This window comes from Mauremys mutica, chromosome 10, assembly GCF_020497125.1.
Source record: "Mauremys mutica isolate MM-2020 ecotype Southern chromosome 10, ASM2049712v1, whole genome shotgun sequence".
Taxonomy (NCBI): domain Eukaryota; kingdom Metazoa; phylum Chordata; order Testudines; family Geoemydidae; genus Mauremys; species Mauremys mutica.
This window is the reverse complement of record NC_059081.1, coordinates 11,093,964-11,116,770: the sequence shown is the minus strand read 5'-3', so window position 1 is coordinate 11,116,770 and position 22,807 is coordinate 11,093,964. Positions and strand designations below refer to the sequence as shown.

Sequence of the window (22,807 nt, the reverse complement as noted above, 5' to 3'; positions counted from 1 at the left end):
AAGCGGGCGGCGGGCGCCTCAGCGCGCAGGGCCCCGCCCGGGCGGGCTGAGAGGAGGCGGGGCCGCGCAGCCGGCAGTTACTGGGCAGGGCGACAAACATGGCGGCGTCTGGGAGCGGCGGCGCTGGCCGGGCGGATAACGGCTACGGGAGCCAGCAGCCCCGGCGGAGGAAGGGCCCGGGCGCCCTGGCTACGACCTATCTGGTCATTTACAATGTGGTGATGACGGCGGGGTAAGCCGGGGCGGGGCTCGCCTACTCTCTCGGCAGGGTCCCGCGCTAGCCGGGGACGCCAACCTCCTCCCCACGTGAGCCCGGTAGCAGCCCAGGGACCCGGCCCCCTCCTCCACCTGCCTCGCCTGGCCCGGCCCCGGGGCACCAGCCTTCGCCCGCCGGGTCCCGCCTAAGCTCTCCTGGGGGCTGCTGCTGCTCTCGAGCGGCTGCAAGGCTTGGCTGAGGGGCGGGTTTCCGCGCCCAGGTAGGGAGAGCAAGTGTCCGCCTTCCTCGCCCCACCTCTAGAAACCGCCCTTCCGTCGGGAGGAGAAGCTGTTCCCAGGTTCAGCCAAATCCGCCCCGATAGGAGGGGGGGGTGTGTGTCTTCATCCCTGACCATTTTTAAAGTCAAGATACTGGATTTCTCCTAAAAGATCTGCTCTAGGAATTATTTTAGGGGTGTTCTGTGGCCTGTGTCATCAGTGGCTTTCACACTTTTTTTCTGGCCACCCAACTGAAGAAAACTGTTGATGCCCCTGACCCAATGAGAGCTGGGGATGAGGGGGTTGGGGTGCAGGAGGGGGCTCAGGGCTGGGGCAGGAGGTTGGGGTGCAGGAGGGGGGTGAGGGTTCTGGGCTGGGGGTGCAGGCTCTGGGGTGGGTCTGGGGATGAGGGACTTGAGGTGCAAGAGGGGGATCTGGGGGGGCTCCAGGCTGGGGCAGGGGATTGGGGTGTGGGCTTACCTCTGGCGGCTCCTGGTCAGCGGTGCAGCCGGGGTGCAGAGGCAGGCTTCCTGCCTGTTCTGGCACCGCAGACAGCGCTGCGCCCCAGAAGCAACCCGCAGGTCCAGATCCTAGGTGGAGGCGTGCAAGCAGCTCTGCAGAGCTCTTGCCTGGAAGCACCTCCCACCCCACCCTACCCTACCCCCCAGCTCCCATTGACTAGGGGAGGGGTAGCTCAGTGGTTTGAGCATAGGCCTGCTAAACCCAGGGTTGTGAACTCAATCCTTGAGGGCACCATTCAAAATCTTATCTGGGGCTTGGTCCTGCTTCGAGCAGGGGGTTGGATTAGATGATCTCCTGAGGTCCCTTCCAACCCTGATATTCTGTGATGGTGCTTGGGGTTGGGAAGAGCATGCGGATCCCGGTGGCCCCCCTGCCTATGAGCTGTAGCTGCTGCTGGCCACTTCTAGGTAGGGACTACTAGTTTTTACTGGCTGCCCACCAGGGTCTCTGGGTCCTGAGCAAGGCAACCCAGTGCCTTAGATTCCACGGCACGGTACTGGGTTGTGACTTGAACTCTGAAAACCACTGGACTAGCTTATCACAATGGTCCCGTCTGGACTTGGAGTCTCAAAAATAATAAATAAGTGATGACTGGTGACTGTCATACTGGGCCAAATTGAGTGAGACCTTCCTTTTTTAAAGCAATTTTAGGGTCTTGCTGGAACATATATGGAGTGAAAATCTTCTTTTGCAAGGAGGAGGGACTTGGGGAGGGAGCCTTAAAATGAACCCTAAATGAAGGCATCTTCCAGATAACTGAGACTTGGTCGATGTGGTGCTGGGCAAACAAATCTGACTGGTCTTGTTCCTTTGGAGGAAGATGCCCTCATTTATGATTAGTGCTCATGAGGTTTCAAGTCCCTCCCTCTTGTGATGAAACTTCTCTTGTTACATGTTTCAGCAGGACACAGAGTGCAATGCTTATTTTTAAATCTTTATTAAAATAGTCTCATGTCAGCACACATCACTGATGGTGAAGCTGGTGGATTTCAACTTGCTGGATGATTTTACTTTCCCTTAGGCATCCCTGTACTACAAGATGGTCCAACCCACATGAGGCATACAAAGCTATGCATGAGAATAAATCTATTGTGAAATTTTAATGTATGCACATTTATGATATAAACTGTGATTATCTAAAGGACAGAAAAATCTCTGTCTTCCTTTCTGGTATGATTAAACTGTTTGTTTCATAAATGTGTAATTACATGAGCAGTAAATAAAATACACAGCTGGAAGTCAGCAGCTCTGGTTTGCTTTCCATCTTGCTGTGATGTTCCTATATGACTTTAGCTAAATTAACTCTCTGAGCTTGTTACTCCCCATTTTACAGATGCAAAAACACTTGCCTGAATCACGGGGCTGCTGTGAACTTCATTTGTTTGTAAAGTGCTTTGAGATCCTCTGATGAATTTTGTAGAAATGCAAAGTTGTTACATTCACATACACACAAACTTTATTTAAATGCAACAACTACTTTCTTTGTGAAAAATCTACACCTTAAAAAACAAACACACAAGCGGGGAAGTAAATAACGAAATGATCCAGACAGTTCCCTGCCGCCATATAATTTATCACTTGTTATTACCTCGTTTTCTGATTTTTTTTTTTTATTTTTTTTTTTTTTTGCCCAACTTTCCAGAAAACTGCACTCTCATGAGGTGTGGCCTGCAAAATTTCAGGTGGGCTGTTTTTGCTTTGGAGAAGCTTGTGGCAATGGGATGAAGAAGCATGGTCCCAGTGGAAAGGGCACTAGCTTAGAATTTGCAATTAAAACCAAGTCCCCAGATAGAGTTCCTGTGTGACCTTGGGCAAGTCTCTGTTCCTCAGTTTCCCCCATCTGAAAATGAGTATAATAGTCCTTGTCTACCTCACAGGAGGGTGTTATGGCTATGACTATCATAAAGATTGTGAGGTGCTCAGATAGTGGAGGGGGGGAGGGCTATATAAGTACTCAAGGTAGATAGTTTTAATTTTTTTATGGAGTTATTTCAAACTTCGTAATTACATATGTATTAAAGGGATACGAGTTGAATGTTTTTGAAGTTATGTTATCTGTTAGTAAAATCTTTTATTAGAACAGAATGAGTGGTGATCAAAACTTGATTTTTATTGCTTTTGATTTTCATGTTTGTTTTGTATTTCTCTGAACGTAGACAAGGGGTGGGGAACCTTTTTTGTGTCACGGACTGTTGACCGACAGGAAAAAAAAATAAAAAATCAATCGCAGGCCACTCACCCAGGGTGGCACAGATGCTCAGGGATTCTCCCGGCAGCAGACTGGATGAAATTAACTAACAGGCTGGATCCAGCCTGTGGGCCGTAGGTTCGCCACCCCTGACTTAGACAGTGACCATAGATTAGTTCCCTTTAAGGTTTATTTATAGTCAGTGTCTAATTTTGTTTTCACATTCTCCTACATCAACACAATGCTGCATTATTTGATTCCCAAAACATTTTGGAGGGTGGGGAGGAAGGAATTGCAGAAACATTTCTATAGGTTGAGGTTTTCTAAATAATTGTTTATATATCAAATTTCAGTCCAAATATGACCTGATGGTCTCTTGTGGCAGACAGACAAACCCCACACAATAGAGAAGAACCTGCTATGTTTTAATTTTGTTTTGTAACTGAATATTACAACATAAAAAAGTTTTTCCTAAAAATGGCTGTTGAGTTGTTCTAAAGAATGCCAGTAATAATTTTTTTAGATGTGGGTACAGTTTTGTGGGCATATGAGGGATAAAGGAGCAACTTCCATTTTAAGCTCTTCATGAGAGAGACTATCACTGTTTTGTTTGGTAAAGTGCCATGCTTGCTCTTCTACTCCTGGAGGAATTCTGCGCCAAAAAATTAAAGTCTGCACGCAATATTTTAACAAATAAAATATGAAGAATTTTAAAATAACACAATATGATCATGCCAGTGTCAATTATTTTGGTAATTTATTTCAAAATACCTGTCAACAACTATCCCAGCCAGGGGGCCAGATACACACACCCCTTCCCCTCAGAGCCCAGTCATAGGGTGCTCCCCCCAACCCAGACACCCACACAAACCCCAGAGCCCAGATACAGGGCCCCCTTGAGCCCAGACACTTCTACCCCCTGCCCTCCCAGAGATCCAGAGGGGGAGAGAGCCTGATGCTGGGTCCTGGGCTTGTATGGAGTTTCCTGCACATGGCCTCCTTTCTTCAGAGCATGCCAGGAACTGGAGCTGCTGGGAACCCTCCAGATCCCTCCTCCTCCCCCCAGCTGTATCTTCTATTTGAGTTTAGGTCAGGAATAAACAGCAGGAGCAGATGAACTCTGAATATAATAAAGATCCTGTTTACATGCTGAAGTCCCTATTCATGCCTTCCTCCCACACCAAATAAGCCCTGTGTGAAGGAAAAGGCCACCAAAAGTTATATAAAACCATTTTTAAATAAGAGCTCACCATGAGGCCTCAGAAGTTCTTTAAAAACTAGATATCAAAAACAGAGCATAGAGCCGTTCAGCTGTCTGGTTGGAATCCAAAACATATCAGTGGTTGCAGCCATCTTTCACTGTTTTTGTGTTATCTTAAATGATTTGGTGGTCTTAATCTATTTCCTACTGAATGGATGTCCAGATCAACAAAACCTATCCTTGCATTAGGTGTCACATGAGTGGCCATGGGAGGCAGTGTATTGGGTTGACATTAATCATGAACTTTTCTCAGCCTTTAAGGTGGGGGGCCCTTCAAGTCGGTGTTGAGGCATAACGGGGAAGCTTACAAGGTTGCTATCTATACTGTACCAGTTCAGTGGCTAAACAGAACTTGGAATACATCAATTTTGAGGCTTTTGCATGTTTACAAAGGATAGCACCTATCATTGAATGGGAAAGGAAGATAAAAGGAGCAGTCAAATGAGAAGCTTAGGCACAGCATAAGATCTGTGTGGGATGAAAGGAAGTTGAGGACAGAAATATTAAGTCCTTAAAAAGAGAAGCATTAAATTTTGGCTGGATTACTGCTTTCAGCACTAAATGCATTTTAAAATATAGTCATTTTATAATTAAAAGAGACTGTCATTGAAATCATTGTACCTCACAGTATTTCTAAAATCAGCCATCCAACAGAGGAGAGAGAGAAAGGCAGGAAAAGGGATGGAGCTACTTTAGAACCCCATGTACTTTACCAGTTGCTTGATGTGGATGGAGTCTGTGTCTGCTGCAGGGGAATCTGTTGTTGTGCCACCACGCATAACCTGGAGCTTTAGCTCAATTTCTCAACAAACCTGAAGGACGAGAGAAACAGGCACTCGCAGGTATAAACAAGACAATATCAACTTTCTGACAATCTAGTTTCAAAGGGAATCCTTGTGTGTTGCAGAGGATAATCTTACTGGTATTACTGTAACATCCTGGCATATTTCAAATAGCAGTCTTTTGAATAGCTAAATGACAACTCTTTACATATAGTAAATACTTAGTTTATCAAGGCATTGTTCCCATTTTCTAGAAATAGTGGAGATGGAAGTAAAATAGCTTTTTTAATTGCATCAGTAAATGCTACTCTGTACACATTTTTGGCCTCAACATTCTTTTATTTGGGTATTGAAAAGCCTGTGTTTAAAACATTAAAAATAAAGTTTAAACAAAAAAAGAAAAGGTTGATGTTTACCATTGAAGTTGGAATGATGTATGTACACAATAACATAACATTTAAGGGCAAAAAAAAACCTCTTAACCTTTAATACATTGGAAATAAACAAGGATAGTAGAAAAAAATATTGAAATACACTCACAGTTCATGCAATGTCTTCAGTACCTTTCCATGTGAAAAATCATATTACGTACTCAAAAAGCTATATCAGCACTACGCTTATCTGCACACATAGCTTCAGTCTGTCAACTAAGGGCTTGTCTACACTTGAAACACTACAGCAGCACAGCTGCAGCGCTTCAGTGTAGACAATATACCTATGCTGACAGGAGAGGTTCTCCCACTGGTGTAGGTAATCCATCTCTCTACAGGCAGTAGCTAGGTTGATGAAATAATTTTTCTGTCAACCTAGTGCTGTCTACACTGGAGGTTAGGTTGGCTTAGCTATGTCGCTCAGGAGTCTGGATTTTTCATATCTCTGAGCGATGTAGCTATGTTGACCAGGCCTGTAACACTGCTTTCTTCTTCCCATCCTGCAACAATCAATCTTAAATTAAAATTCACTGTGTTTTTGTCTGTTAACAGCGTTATTTATAAAGCTGTTGGGCCAGCTCATGGCTTCTCATACATCTCCCAGCGCTGCGGAACTGAACTCCCCAGGATCCTTGCTTTCTGCTGAGTTCACACTGCCCTGAAACTTGAGTTCCTAGTATCGATGTCCCTTGCTGTCCTGCAGAGCATAGGCTCTCTGCAGGCTTATTGAATGTCTGTCTGAGGGACCCAATGAAACATTACACTCTGATCAAAATTTCAAATCAGGGAAAGTTAATGACTTATAACAAACAATTTAACCAATTTCAGATCTTACAGAAAAGCTATCCTTTGTCTTTAGAGTAAACTTGGCAATTTTCCTAACAAGCTATAGGTGAATTAAAATTGGGGTTTATGATGCAATCCTGGTTGTAACCTTAACTATGGATTCATGTCTATGGTACCATAATAGTCTTTCTTGGACTATTAAAAATATTGCATTACTTTGTCCATATTATTGAGAAAGATATGTGATAGTATTGTACTATGTGCATCTTTTATCCGCCATTTGTTTTTGTTGGTTTTTTTTTAAATTTAATATGATGCGGGTCCTTTCCTGTGCTGAAGACTTTACTCACCAGGTTCAGTTTACTTAGAGAAACTTCCTTACCTGTAGCAGTTAATGAAGAAATTTTAAGAAATTAAAAATGAAGACTGACAGGCTGTCATGTACATTGAATGGGGAGGCTTATGATGAATGGGGAAGATTACATTGAATCACAACCCAAAAATTAATGTCTCTTAAAATTTAATTTCCTATTTATATGGTAGGCTTCATAAAGCTATAGTATTGTAAGAGCTCTGAACACCAGTAAATATTGATTGTTTGGCTGCTTGATAATTACCAAGTAATTAAACCCTCCAAAAGGGGTCTATTATGTAATCTTGAAGACAATGTTAATTTTAATGGCATGAACACCCCTCAATAACTAAATTATGATTAAGCATAGGTTATTAAGGGATAGTTTTTGTTTTTACCATGGTAAAACATATTTTTGTATGCTCAGTACTGTAAGACATTCAAAAAGTGCATAAGACTTAACTCTTAAACGTGATGGTTTGTACACATTCAAGCTTTGAAGTCTTTGCAGGGTTTCAGGATTTTGGCCAACTGTTGACATTGTGCAGGATTGTTGAATGACTGTTAACTGAAACCTAGCAGATAAGGATGGAAAACTATTTTTCTAGGTCAGAGGGTAACTTTAGCTTTGTTCATTCTCAGTATACGTGCTCAATTTAATATCCCCTTATCTTCAGTCTTTTCTTCTCTTTTTCCAGATGGCTTGTTATAGCAGTTGGTATAATCCGAGCATATCTGACTAAGGGTAGCTACCATAGTCTTTACTACTCAATAGAAAAGCCCTTGAAATTCTTCCAAACTGGAGCTCTGCTTGAGGTAGGTGTAGATTTTTTTTTTTTTTATTAAATGTTGCTGACAACTACATGAGTGTTAGGTGAGACAAAGTGACAAACCATTGTTAAACATCACTTCATTTTGAATTATCTAATAATAATTAGCACTATTTATTTTCAGTGCGCTTTACAAATATTAATGAAATAAGTCTCATGCCTTTGTGAGATAGGTTTTTATCCCTATTTTACAGATGGGTTAACGATAAAGTAACAGAACTTGCTCTGCTCTACAGAGATGGACAGCATCAAAGCTGAAATTTTATGCCCAGTATTTTTCTGAAAAACTCGATGTTGACACTTGAAAACTGCAGCAAGTAGTGGGAATTTTGAAAGATTACCAGTTATTGTAGTGTTAGTGGATACTGTTCTGATAAAGCTAACTGTTTTAAAAATGATTAAACATAAAGTGTCTCTATTGATTTGAATTTTCTTTTTGTTCTAGATTCTACATTGTGCATTTGGTAAGCTTGGAATTGAATTTTCTGTTTCTCATGGAAAAAATGCTGTTTTGATTTTATTTAAAACAATCATCATTTAGTTTGTTACTGATATTATGGAGTAAATTCCCAGTTTCATTCTTGCATAGCTTCCCTGGCTTCTGTATAAATGTAGTAGAATTAATTTCAGTTGTCTCTTACTAAATTATTATTTGGTAAATGTTAATTCTAGTTGACAAAGAACTTTAGAGAAATCTTAATTTTAAATGTTTTAAAATGTGGCCAAACTAAAAGTAAATAATACAAAGAGAGATAATCACTTAATGAACACTTATATAGCCTTTCATTGTCAGTGAATCTTGAAGTGCTTTATAAATGCAGTACAGAACATTGCAGTCATTTCCTTAATTTACCCATCTTTATGATTCTTTGTATCACTCTTCCTTTCCCAAAAAATCCTCCTTTATCTAGGAAGCTAAAATATCAGATGACTGTGAGGGTAATTGTAATCCTTGACTTCTAGTACATGATCCAAAACAGAGTGAAGACACACTATCTTTTTAGAATGTATCTAGACTTTTTTGGAGTTTTCTGGTATTTAGCTACAATTGGTTATCTCCGAACTGGGAGGTAAATTCCAATAGAATATAAAACTCCATGTATTTTAGATCCGATTTGACCCAATGTTCTGTTGTTATAGTGGCACAGGACTATCACTATAGGGAAAGGTTACGTCAATACATCTGTTTAAAAGGAGGAGCTTTCTAAGTCCTCTAAAACTGACATGCTTAATTGGATTTCTTTGAAATTTGGTGCATTTCAGGAGAATGCCACATGGGGTTAGACAGCCAAATCTGGAGTAAGTTGATCAAGGGGTTCCAAAGATATAACCTCTCCCCAAAAATAGCACTATTTAAAAAAGCTTCTAGGTGGGCTTTTTTTGCCCAGAGCTAGAGCTCAAACTATTGATGTTATGTGGGTCAAAATTGTGTGAATCTGTCAAGTTTTACCCAAGGTAGTATATGGCACCCACTAAATCTTTGGAGGACCCAAATTAAGAACAGTATTTAGGAAAATCTTTTATTTATTTTTTTTCTTCACACTATGCATTCACCCACACAGAAAACCTGGTAGAGTGTTTTCATTCCTGCCATTTTATATGCTTTAAATTCAACTCTCATAAGTGTTGCAAAATCCTAACAATTCCCCAGATTGCTTTGAAATTCAATGTGCCACGTGGGAGCGCGGGGTAACATTAGTAGTCCAAAACCTGGTTCCTTCTGCTGCTTTGTACTGTTAAAGTGAGAGGTACTGATGACTGAATTTGACATCTGAGATGACAGACCTCTCAATGGCTATGAACACACACTTCAATTAACATATCTAAGAATAAATTATTCCCAAACCTCCATCCAAGGGTATATCTACACTTAAGACGCTACAGTGACGCTGCTGCACCTTCCTGAGAGATGGTAGCTAGATCAATGGAAGAATTCTTCCATTGGCCTATCATTATCTACACCGGGGGTTAAGTCAGTATAGCTGCACCTCAGAGGTGTGGATTTTTCACCCCCATGAGAGAGACAGCTGTACCAAAGTAAATTCTTAGGGTAGACGCAGCCTAAGGCAAAAAGAATCTTGGACTGAATGGCTGGAGATTGCTGCAATTTGTGAGTAACGGGTGGCATTTCATTTTGGCGAGAATATAATCAAAGTATTTGGGGAGAAATTAGACATGTGAATGCTTAGTGGGAGGGGAGAGGTATTTGCGGGGGAGGAATGAGGAGAAAGAGGAAGAGGAGTTTGAGGTTACAGCAAGGGGAGTAGGGTAATGGGGATGGGTGATAGAGGATGTGAAAAAGTTTGGGAACTCAGATGAAGGAGGCATGGCATTCCCTGCTCTGCCAGTGCACCCCAGCCTTCCTTGCACCTTGCACCCCACATCTGACACTACACCCCATTCCCTGCACTCCCAGCTCTGCCAGTATACCCCAAGTATATTAACAAGCACGTTATCTCTGGAGACACAAAAGTGTTTGAGAACTGCAAAACTAAACATCTCTGATGGTATCTTCTAGACTGAGCACTGAGTCCCATTGGGTAGCTAGAAAGATTAACCCAGGAGTCAGCAACCTTTCAGAAGTGATGTGCTGAGTCTTATTCACTGTAAGGTTTTGCATGCCAGTAATACATTTTTAATATTTTTAGAAGGTCTTTCTATAAGTCTATAACAGGGGTCGGCAACCTTTCAGAAGTGGTGTGCCGAATCTTCATTTATTCACTCTAATTTAAGGTTTCATGTGCCAGCAATACATTTTAATGTTTTTAGAAGGTCTCTTTCTATAAGTCTATAATATATAACTAAACTATTGTTGTATGTAAGGTAAATAAGGTTTTTAAAAAATGTTTAAGAAGCTTCATTTAAAATTAAATTAAAATGCCGAGCCCCCCCCAGACCGGTGGTCAGGACCTCGGCACTGTAAGTGCCACTGAAAATCATCTCGCGTGCCGCCTTTGGCACACATGCCATAGGTTGCTTATCCCTGGATTAACCTAAATAATCTATACAGAAGCCCCTGGAGCCCCATAAGATTGGGTCCCTAATCCATGAACTATTGGAACTCGTTTACAAAACTTTTTTCTTAAACATTACATGAATATGTTGTCTCATACTATAGAATTAGAATTTATAATCCCTATTCCATGATGAGATATCTTTGAGCTATAATGTATCTTAATTAAAACTATCTTTACATAGTTTTTCTCAATAAGCGTTTTATCAAAAAACAATTTCAATATCAATTTTTAAAAAATTGATTTTTATTCAATGAAAAGTGCATTACTATGTCTACATTTCCATGATTTTCTTGTTTATTTTGCATGCCTTATCTGTGATTTTAAATAAAAAAATACCCATGACAAATCACTTAGCCTTAGTGTCCCACAGTTCATAGAATATCAGGGTTGGAAGGGACCAATCCCCAGACAGATTTTTACTGCAGTTCCCTAAATGGTTCCCTCAAGGATTAAACTCACAACCTTGGGTTTAGCAGGCTAATGCTCAAACCACTGAGCTATGTCTTCCCCCAGTTATATGTTCCTATGAGTTGATGTCAATATTGCATTTTCTCATATTAGCCTTGAGGACATCCCTGTAGCACTTTTTCTGCTCTTCTCTAGTGAATTTGCCTTGGCTGAATTGAGAGTAGACAAGTTTTTGTTTTGGCAGTCTGGAATCAGGCATCCAGACAACATGGCATGCCCAGCAATGTTGATGATAAATAATCATAGTTTCCATGCTCGTAATATTGGCTTGGGAGAGGACATTATATTAGTGTGTCTATTGTCCCATTTGATTCAGAGAATCTTATGCATACAGCATTGATGATACTACTTCAGTACCTTAAGATGTCTCCTGTCTGTTGTCCACATTTCAGTCCCACACAGTAGGGTGGTATCACAACAGCTTTATGAGTTTTGTTTTGGTTCTGATGTTGCAATCTTCAAACAGCCTCTTTCTCAGATGACCATAGCTTGGCTTGCACATTTGCACTGGATTTCTTCATCAACGTCTGCAGTCTATGAGAGGTGACCTGGCCTCCAAGTTATGAGAAGTGAACAACATTCACTAGAAAGTTACCATAGATCTATATTGCTGGGGCTGGAAATTGTGCTCCAGGAGCTTGCTGATGGAGGACCTTTGTTTTCTGGGTGTTAAGTGTCAGTCCCGTTTTCTGATATGCTTCAGCAAAGATATTCATAATCGCCTGAAGATCTGTTTCCGGGTAAACACACACTATGGCGTTGTTAGCATACTGAAACTTGACGACTGAAGATCTGTTTCCGGGTGAATACACACTATGGCGTCGTTAGCATACTGAAGCTCGACGACTGAAGTTGGCAATGTTTTGATTCTGGATAGGAAGCGGCCAAGGTTGAACCAGGTTGCCATCCTTTCGGTAGATTATCTGCACTCTGACTAGAATCTTATCAGTGATCAAATATAGAGCATTGCAGCAAGGAAGATGGAGAAGAGCTTCAGGGCAATGAGACAGCCCTGCTTGATGTCTGTCTTAACCCTAAAGGAGCCATAGTAGGTCCATTACAGAAGATCACCACTTGCATGTCATTGTGAAGGAGATGAAGAGTGGTGACAAATTTTGGTGAACATCCATACTTCAGAAGGATTTTCCACAATGCTTCCATATTAGTGGAGTCAAAGGGTACGTCCAGACTACCCGCCGAATCAGCGGGTAGCGATCGATTTTGCGGGGATCGATATATTGTGTCTCATCTAGACGTGATATATCGATCCCCGAACGCACTCCCGTTGACTCCGGAACTCCACCGGAGCAAGTGGCGGTAGCGGAGTCGATGGGGGAGCCGCGGACGTCGATCCCGAGCAGTGAGGACGGGAGGTAAGTCGGGATAAGATACTTCGACTTCATCTACGGTATTCCCGTAGCTGAAGTTGCGTATCTTACCTCGACACTGCCCCCCAGTGTGGACCAGGCCAAAGGCTTTGTCTGGTTGATGAACGCCAAGTATAGTGCTTGGTGGTGTTCTCTACGTTTTTTCTGCAGCTGGCGACCAGTGAAGATCATGTCAATAATGCCTCTAGATGGTCTAAACTCACACTGAGATTCAGAAAGAAAGTCTTTGGCAAATGGAAGATGATGATTCAGGAGAAGTCTTGTGAGGACCTTTCCTACAGCTGCTACCAGAGAAATTCCTCTATAATTTCCACTGTCAGATTTATCTCCTTTCTTGAAAATTGTCAGAGTCATAGCATTTCTAAGTTCATTTGGGATTTTCTCATGGTTCCATATTTTGAGAACAAAAGTGTGTAGCTGTAAGGTGAGTTCCTTTCTCTCTTGCTTGTACATTTCTGCAGTGATTCCATCAACTCCAGATGCCTTTTTGTTCTTCATCTGCTTACTAGCGCTGCACACTTCTTCCAGGATTGGAGGTATTCCAAGTTCACCTCTGATCAGATATTGTGGGATGAAGGTGAAGAAACTGTCAACCGCAGAGTCACTATTGAGGAAATCTTCGGAGTGTTCCTTCCAGTGTGATTGATGGCTTCAGTTTCTTTGAAGAACTCCCTTCCATCCTTAGATCTCAGGAGGTTGCCCTCCAAATGCATAGGCCATAAATGGTTTTAATGGCATTAAGGAAGCCACACATATCATGGGTTTCTGTTCTTTATGTCACGAATCTTTCAGACCTGTGCCTTTGCTTGTTGGTGAGCTGGCTTCTTTTGCACAGAGTTGATGTTCTGGCAGACACAAAAGTTGTTGTTTGTGATCAGTCAAGTGTTGTATCTTCCTATCATTATCATCAAATCAGTCCTGGTGTTTCCTGTCAGAGAACTCTAGTGTGTCTTCGCAGACATTGAGGATGCTGGATTTGGGGGAAACCCTGCTGACACATTCCGGTTGTCTCTTTAGATTTGTCAGTTTTTTGCTGAGGCATTGGCAGAAGAGGTCCCGCTTTCTTGGATCTTTGAGTGTCTTTATACTGATTTTCTGTCTGCGTCGTTTCATTGAAGCTGTTTAGGGGCTAGTCTGCTGGTCATGATCGAGCAGATGAGGTGATGATCAGTCCAGCAGTCGTCGCTTCCAGTCATGGCATGATTAATGCAGATGTCTGCAGTCCCAGGCCTGGACAATGACATAGGCAATCAAATGCCAGTGCTTGGATTGTGGATGTTTTGATGTCCTGCATTTGTTTTACTGGCAGAACAAGGTGTTAGTGATAACAAGTTCATGTTCTGCACATTTGGTAAAGGAGGAGGATGCCGTTTGAAGTGATCTTTCCTACACCTTCCTAGCCAAGTCCTATCTGACTCTGTCATTAAAGTTGCCAAGAAGGATGAACCAATCTGTCACTGATACACCAAAGAAGACTTGATCAAGGCTGGTGTAGAATTCTTCTTTGGCATCATCATTGGCATCAAGTGTTGGGGCATACACACTAATAACAGTAGCCTGTTGGTTCACTGCAAGTTTCAATCAAAGAGACATAAGGCATAGAGAGAGAGCTTGTTAAGTTGGTTGACAAGTTCAGTTTTGATGTCAAATCCAGCTGTGAGTTGGACATTTTTTCTTCAGGTTTTCCTTTCCAAAAGAAGGTACATTAACTCCCTTGTTCCTTAAGCTCCCCCTCTCCTGCTCATTGAGTCTTGCTCAGGGCAGTGATATTGATGACGTATTGCATAATTTCTTGGGCCACAATTGTGGTAAGATGCTCTGGACAATCAGTATTAGGTTGGTCCATAAGAGTCTTGACATTCCAGGTCCCAAATTAGATGAAATGACTTTGCTGATTTCAACCACTACAAGATGATTCCTCTGGATGTGGTAATGCAGACTGGAGGTGTGATGCAAGCTATGTTTGGGGCACCTTTTCTATTCCCTTCCCCATGTAGGGTGAACAGAGCAAATCCTAAAAAGGACTGCTCCGTTAAAGTTTGCCGAAAACACACTCCTGCCTCATCTGAGTTCTTAACAACCATCTTGTAACTGCAGCTTCCATGCCAGTTTATGACTAGGAGCTCCCAGACATCACAGTCTTGTTCCCATTGCCATTAGCTGGTCTCTGAAGGACTGAGGTATGTGGTGGTAGGCGGTGGTTCCACAAAAGATGTCTGCATGGATTCTTTTAATGTGAAGGAACCGTTGCACACCAGTTTCTACACAGATTCTTGACGGGACAAGATCTTAATCCAATAGCAAGGAGACCAGGACAACTGGAGATATACTGCTCCACTGCAGCTGTTGAGGATACTAGTGTCGACCTCTGCCTGATCAGTCATTAAAGGTCTTACTCCCAAAAGATTGAGGGCTAGACAGGTTTATCATAATGATGGCCTGAATTCGCCATGTCACAGCACCATTGGAGAGCACATGTGGCTTTCCAAAAAGGACAACATTGTCTCCACCACATTCTGGTGGTGCTGCTGCTGCTTGGTCCGCGACTGCTTATTTGTCAGAGCTACCTCTGCTTATTTTGCAGCTAACATTCACTGTAGGTTGTTGTTCTATGATCCACCACTTTTGGACATGCTGGGTAACAGTGCAGCTCTGCAACCAGCCAATTATCACAACATACTTCAATATGCACATACACTGGCCCTTGACACTATAAGAATCAGGAGGGTCAAGATTCTGGTATAGACTCACACCTAACCAACTCCCCATAAAGAATACCACACGTACAATTTAAGAACTACTATAGTCTTTTACAACTGCCTTTCCCCTGAGGGTATGTCTACATTTGAGCTTGGAGGTGCAAAAAATTCTATATAAAAACAGTGTAGCCAGGGTAGCATAGATGGTAGCTTGGGATAGTGTCCAAGGATGTACCAAGAGGGTCGAGGTGGGTTTGTACTCATAAAGGTAGCTTGAGGAGAGCTAGCACGGATACATCTGAGTGAGCTGGGAATCACACTTTCTAGCTCAAATGTAGACATACCATAGAGAATACACTTAACCATCATTAAAAACTGCTTATTGTCCACTTCACTGCTGACAATATCCTTTGTAATAAATCCCTATGGCCTGCTACTGATGTAACGTACATAGTCTGCAAGGAAATGATGCCTACTGCATCCTGAAGAGACATATGCACCTCTTCCCTTTCATCACACTCATCAAAGGGTGCAAAACAGCAATCTCCTTGTATCAGTCTCAGCTGTCACACCTCAAAGTAATCCACAGATCTCACAAACACCTCAGAGCTAAATACTGCCTTCACCATTCAGTACAGCTACACCTGACACTGACCACACTCATGCATGCAGATGAAAAATGCTTAGACTGTTATATTCCTAGCTCACTACTGACAATACTTTTTTCTAATAACCCCCCCATGCATATTGTATCCTGAATGTATACATGCAGCTCTTACCTGTGCTAACGCACTGGAGGATGCAAAACATAGATTTCCTCATATAATCATAGCTCTGTCACCTCAAGGTAATCCACCTATGTATCACAAACACATCTTTACCGCATGGGTCCAACTACTGCTTCCATCATTTAGTGTAGGCACACCTAACACACCCCTGGCACTTGGAGTCTATCCAAATAATTCCCATTGTCTACTGCAAGCTTAGGGGAGCAGACGGAAGGTGATGTTAGCAACCTTCCTTCTTTTTGTCCTTTAATAGTGTTAAGTGGAATCCTGTGGGGGAGAGTGAGTGGGTTGTAAAAGGATGTGAAGAGCTTATAAATGTCAGCAACTCTGTGGTTGGCAAAGCAAAAGTATGTGTGTTAGTGGGGCACACTAGGGCATTGCTGAAAGAGGGTAGTGTTAATTTTGCATTTCCTAGTTTTCAGAAGTTTGAGTTTTGCTCAACTCACTGTTCTGCAAGGGGACAACACCACCAAGCAACCTTAACTCTTCATTAACTTAGTTTTTTTGGTCATTGAATGTGGAGATGTATTTTAGAATTGGGCAAGGCAAAGTCACTATTTATTTCAGATCTTACCAATAATAATCTTGCTTTCTTCAGTGGGACTAATTGGGTGAGTAAGGATTACTCAGGTGAACAAGGGTTGCAAGTTCAGACCCTAGCATATTGTCTGTTCTGTACACAGTGTGACAAAGCTCTGATCTTGTATTGGTGGGTCTCGCACTTCCAGGTGGATTCAGTGGCCTCACAAGCTTGCTAAGCCCCTCAGTGTGACCTCCCTTTCTCAGTATAGCAGCAAAGGTTACAGCTTATTGAGCTCTTTCATCACAGGCCAGTATGGGAGGTGGGAAGGTGGAATACCCATAGTCTCTGTTGCTCCTTAAAGCTCAGTAGGCACAGTTCAGCCTCCTGTCTGGACCTAAGTCTGCTTCCCCTCTCAAGGGGATCTCTGCCTTAACTGACCCTTTGCCAGTTAATTGGAGTCAGGTGCCTGCATTAGCCCAGTGACCTTAACTTTTAATTGGTGTCAGGTGACCTTGATTGGCCTGGAGTAGCCTTTGTTTGACTACCCAGGGAACAGGGACCTGCTCATCCTGAGGTTGATATATTTGCCTTCCACTACTCTTTTATAGCATTCTGGTCTGAGTCCATCACAACAGATAATAACGTGCCTATACACAGACAAAAGCTTGCCTAATAGAAACTGTAAACTCCATATCAGTAGTCTGGATTTCAGTGCATAAGTGCTAGTAGAATGCTTCAGTGTGTCCAGAAGACCTACAAACCCCCATGGACCTATAAACCCCCACTTCACATGATGGCAAGAAGGGCATTTTTGCAATTGATTAATCTTTGTGCTGAAATGTTGCTACTTCAGTATTCTTATGTGTTACTCATACGGGCACTGATTCTCCAAATACTGTACTTAAGCACCTGCTTAATTTCATGCCCTATGACTATTTCTAGGGAACTGCTCACGGTGTGTGTAGTTTAATATTTGTAAATCTTTGCAGAATCAAGCCCACAATGTGAAGAAGCCCACTTACGCTGCTCTAACAAATCCAGATGTTTATTTTTAAAACTAAATTAATTTTCATAAAGAAGTAAGAAATTCTGCATTCAGGAAGTTCCTCTTGTAATTTGAAATACAACTGTTTGTTTAGTCCTTATTCAAAAAATGTTCAAAGACAGGATCAATCAATACAATGTCCTTATGATTCCAAATCCATAAAGCTACAAATCTGAAAACAGATAGGTCCCATACACCATCTAAGCATCCCCCCAAATTTGAAGTATTTCCTGATGCTAGCATCAAGTCTCAGTTAATTTTCTGGTTTTAAAATGTATTGCAGTATAACCAAATATTGCTATTGAAAAGTTGAATTCAAACATTGATATATCTAGCAGCAGAGGGCAGTCTTATACTGTTTGATGCAATAGTTTTTGGCTTTCTGAATAACTGTTGCTCTAAAAAATTGTGTGTTTCTATGAAAGGCAATCAGTAACCAGTAACTTCAAGAAGTGAAAGGCTAGATTTTTTTCAAATTAATGAAATTATAAAAGACAATTTATTTAACAGAATAGATCTCTCCCTACCTATTTGGACAAAAAAAGACTTCATTAGAAGAAACCACTATATTGCTTAAGTGTACCAGCCCTTTGAAAACAATCTGAATTTTTTTGTTCCAGTGAGGGTTTGACAACGTTTTTTATTGTATAATAGTGGTAACTATACAAACTCTTCCTGAATGAAATAATTGCAAATGCTACTTTTAGCTTAATTTAGTACAGGTACAGAAGTTGCTTACAGGTTATAAAACTGGTCCCTAATTTGAGTATCTGGTAACTTTATAAAATAAATTATTTGTATTCTGATAAGATCCTGCAGTATATTAGGTATTGGACATGAAGGCAAAGTCCATGCACTTAAAAAAGTTACTAGAAAATAGTTATCAGGAGGCTGATAATGTTTGGATTGTCACCAGCCACTTGATCAAGATAGCCAACTTTCTGTTCTGAGTTGAGGAATATCCTTCTTCAGAATTCAAGCTTTTCTTTATTTTAGTAAAAATTACAATTTCTAATACCTATTACCATGAATAGATACATTATTTCTTAAGAGTATATTAGTGTTCAGTTCTTTTAAACATATAATTATTATTCAACAGAATTATTTTCAAGTGCCATTCTTCTGTAAAGCAAATGGGAAGTATTTTTCACAGGCTTATTACACTTGGTACATAAGAATTACCTATCCCAAACTGGGATTTAACAGCCTATCATCATAAATCACTGGATTATATTTAACCAATGCTGATCATTTCAGGAAAGGTGATTGCAGTTATAAACTAGTAACATATGTTAATCTGGGAGATTTATTAAACTTTCTGCTGTTACCCCGAGGTGATCACTCAGTTACTGTCCCTCCAAAATAATTTGCACTCATTTTAAAAATGGTCCGTGTTAGTTGGAAAACTTAAAGTGAAACAGGATTTTCTTTCAGAAGTATTAATAAGGATTTATAATTCTTTCACTCATGTTTTCTGCAATCTCTTGCAAAGGCTGGGCTTTAAATAATCTCAAAGCAATAAATGTTGATTTATAAATTAAACCATTTTGCTTTGGTGTCTAATACAAAACATCAGCACTATACTATTTGTGCTTGTTCTCAAACCAGACTGATCTATAAATGGCTGCTGATAGCAGTATTCACAGTTCTTCTCAAAATGTCTCTTGGATGGTCTCCAGCATGTCCTGATTTATCCCAGTTTCTCTTCATTGTTCTTAAGGGACACCTCCCAGTACTCTGCATCCACTGCAGCCTTTTTGTTGATAGCATCTAATTGTACTTTCTGGACTCGTATTGCATTTTGCCCTGGAACTACTTTCACAGAACTATATGTTGTCAAATAATAGTCATTGAATTTGAGCTGAAAGTTCAGTTTAATAGTTTATGGCAATCTAGGAATTACATGAAACAGTTCCTTGGAAAAATTTTAGACTTGAGTGGTCAGATGTCACGCTGCCTTTCCCCCTGAGGTTCTTCTGTCTTATGGAGCTTGCCTGCTTTAGAGTTCAGCCATGCTATGAAGTTGATTATTGTAAACTGGCTTCCAGTTCCACTGAGCTGCACACTCTGCTTTCCCTCCAGACCCTGAGTTTTGTCTGTGTATTTAGCAACTATTCCTGTTGGTCAAATCAAATTCCCTTGCTACATTCTTAGTTGTCTTCAATAGGGTTTTGTTGGTGCACTTTACATCACTCTTAAAGAATCAGTGGTGGGCTTGTCTGTTTTGCTACAATTAATTTCAGTTCATCATTCATTAAATGCAGCTGAGACCATCATATGGATTCTGAAAGTTCACACAGTGGAAAGTACATCCCATGATCGCATCTTACGAGAGAAACTGGCATATTTTCAGCAGAGTGGTTGCTACTAGCAGAATGCTCAAATGCCAAGTTATTTACTGAATTACTTGCACATATTTGACTTGTGTATGGTAAGAACTGTCTTATCCTATGTGCCTGCATTATTCTTTTTCAAGTTCTTTTACTCACTCTTTCAGGAGTATTAGGATTTCAATTATTTCATTTGTTACCAACAAGTTTTTATTTGAAATTTTAAAATTTGCAAATTGTGTGGTTGTTTGCCTAGGTGAATCTGTATTAATTTTGAACATTCTAATGTGTTTGAGCTTTCAGTCTCTCTAGTTCATGTTACTCCATAAGTCCCATAAACTTATTTGTCCACAATAAAATTTTTCAGCTCTCTGTGTAAGACACTGTTGGTGTAATGTCCCAAAATATTTTCAGTCAACACAATGGCATACTACTTCTTTCACAAGCAGTGTTTCCACTAATAGCTTCAACTATAACCTTGGCTGTCTTTTTCCCTTTGACATCTGGAAGCCTTTTAGGGTATGTCTACACTGCAATTAAAAACCCACTGCTGGCCTGTGCCATCTGACTCGGGCTTGCGGGGCTCAGGCTAAGGGCCTGTTTAATTGAGGTATAGACCTTCAGGCTTGGGCTGGAGCTGGCTTGAGGAACCTGCAGGGTGGGAGGTGAGCTGAAGAAGAGCTCTGTGTAAGCTCAAAAGCTTATCTCTTTCACCTACAGAAGTTGGCCCAATAAAAGATATCCTGGGACCAACACAGCTATAACAACGCTGCATATTATATATGAAAACGTTGATGGCACTCATTAACACCTTCCAACATAACACCCTTTAATATCTCATTTCTGCCCATCCAAATAAATATTAACCCTGAATGATTTATCTCCCAGACAGAAAAATAATAATAATGGTGGGTTGAGAAGGGGGTAAAGAGGAAGAATGGGGAGACCCTGACATGTGGGGTGGGGGGAATGCAAACATAAACAGAGCCACTTGTATGTGGTGGAAGTGGGATGGGGGCACACACAGTCTCTTGAATGAAGGAGAGGTGAGGGAGTATAAGAAGTCCTTGAAATAGAGGGGAATGAGAAGGTGGCACAAAGGGAGCTGGTGGGGGTGGATTGGAGGAATGCAAGGAGCCTGTGGTATGTTAATTGAGCTCAGCCTACAGAAAGTGTGTGAGGTTTGTTTGTAAGCAGAATGGATTTGATTTAAATCAATATGATTTAAATCACTAGTCAGCAAAACTCGTTTTAATCATGGATTTCTACATAAAAGTATTTTCAAATTAGTTTTACAGCTATATCAGAAAATGAATGATTGGTTATTTCATTTACCAAAGGTAATTGAAGCAGATATTTATGAAGTCATTGGGAGGTGAACTATCTCCAATTCAACAGGTTAATCATTAATATTTGGAGGATTTTCTTGCCATGCTATATTAGGAGAAGAACATCACCAGACAGACATTTAAATTGTTTTAACTAAAACAACAACATTATATATTCTGGATTTTTTTCTTCAACAGCAAACATAATATTTTAACAAAACAAGCATATGAATTTTGAATTTAGTTAAACATTCAAGTTTTTTAAAATCAGGATTGTTAAAACTGTTTAAAATAGTTAAATGAAATATATATATATTTTTAAAAAATTAAATCGACTATGTCAGCCAGGTCAAAATGAGAAACTTAAAATATTGGCTTCTGCAGCTAACTCAGTTGTCTTCACCTTCACTTTCCTGTTTGTTCATAATCTGGAAAAGAAAAACAAGCTTTCTTGCTTTTTCAGGTCCCGAACAATATCTCAATTTGGAATGAATTAGTCCAAAGGAAGAAAATATTCTTTCTACACCGGCAGAAGAAGCTACTGCTGTTAAAAGTGAGATTATCACTTCAGCAGTCTCTGAATCCAAGTGTTTAAGTAACTTCCACCAGTTCACTGGTGTGACTTTCTTTAAAACATCATCAGCAAACATATATTTATTGAATGGCTCACCCTCAGCTCTGATGTTTATTATAGTTGGCATTATGGAGGGATGATTGCTGGATGTCCATGTCATAGCCAACTCCTTTTCTTCAGCAGTTAAGGTTTGACCCTTGTACCGAGAATATTTGCAAGAAAATGAGCTGGAGATAGTGCTTGTCTCATTTGTTTTTTTTAGTATCGGGGTGCATGACATCCGACGAAGTGGGTATTCACCCACAAAAGCTCATGCTTCAAAACGTCCGTTAGTCTATAAGGTGCCACAGGACTCTTTGCTTGTTTTTTTTTAATGCTTGTAATTTAACTCTGTCATTACATATTTCTCTTTTTAAGATCTCACTCAGTTCCTTCCAAATTTCAACAGCATCAGCAATAAAACAGCTATTTCCCTGCATTTTGTTCAAGGCTACAGAAATAGGCTTCAGGGTACTCAGCATGCGTTCAACATTTCTCTTAAGCCCAATGTTGAGAATGCTGTGATGGTGCCATCTATTTTTTCATGATTTTGTTCACAAACTGTCATCAGATTAGGCCAGTTCTTGATATAATGCTCAAAACAGTCCACTACTGAGTTCAGTCGTACATCTTGTGGGAGAGTTAGCTTGGTTCCTCCCACTTTTTTCAGAGCAGCTACTGCAAAGTGGTTGTTACGGAAGTATTTTGCAATTTCAACAACATTAGCCTTTATTTCTGGAACGCTGAAGTCTTTGGCTAGGAGGTACATCAAATGAGCACTGCAACCGTTTGTTATTAGCTTGGGACTCTCTTCTAAATAATTTCTTCTCATCTTGGATATATTTGCAGCATTGTCTGTGACCAAGCTGCGTACTAGGCAGCTGAATTTTTTTTCACAGTTTGTTGTAGCTTTTACTGCTACTTCTTGTAAGTATTCTGCTGTGTGTGCATTTACTGATACATCAATTGTTCCTGTAAGGAA

The 22,807-nt window shown here is 40.8% G+C and overlaps 1 protein-coding gene across 2 annotated transcripts in view; it reads left to right on the top strand.

Moving 5' to 3' along the window:
• The window catches only part of HACD2 (3-hydroxyacyl-CoA dehydratase 2), a 43,968-nt gene continuing 21,161 nt past the window's right edge, over window positions 1-22,807 (top strand). Inside the window, exons 1-3 of one of the 2 annotated variants that reach the window (XM_045031727.1) lie at window positions 1-232; window positions 7,495-7,612; window positions 8,072-8,090. In XM_045031727.1, coding sequence (XP_044887662.1) covers window positions 99-232; window positions 7,495-7,612; window positions 8,072-8,090 — 271 coding nt within the window. In that variant the 5' untranslated portion in view covers window positions 1-98. Of the gene's footprint in view, window positions 233-461; window positions 477-7,494; window positions 7,613-8,071; window positions 8,091-22,807 lie in introns of those variants that run through there. The other variant, XM_045031728.1, reaches the window with a different exon arrangement.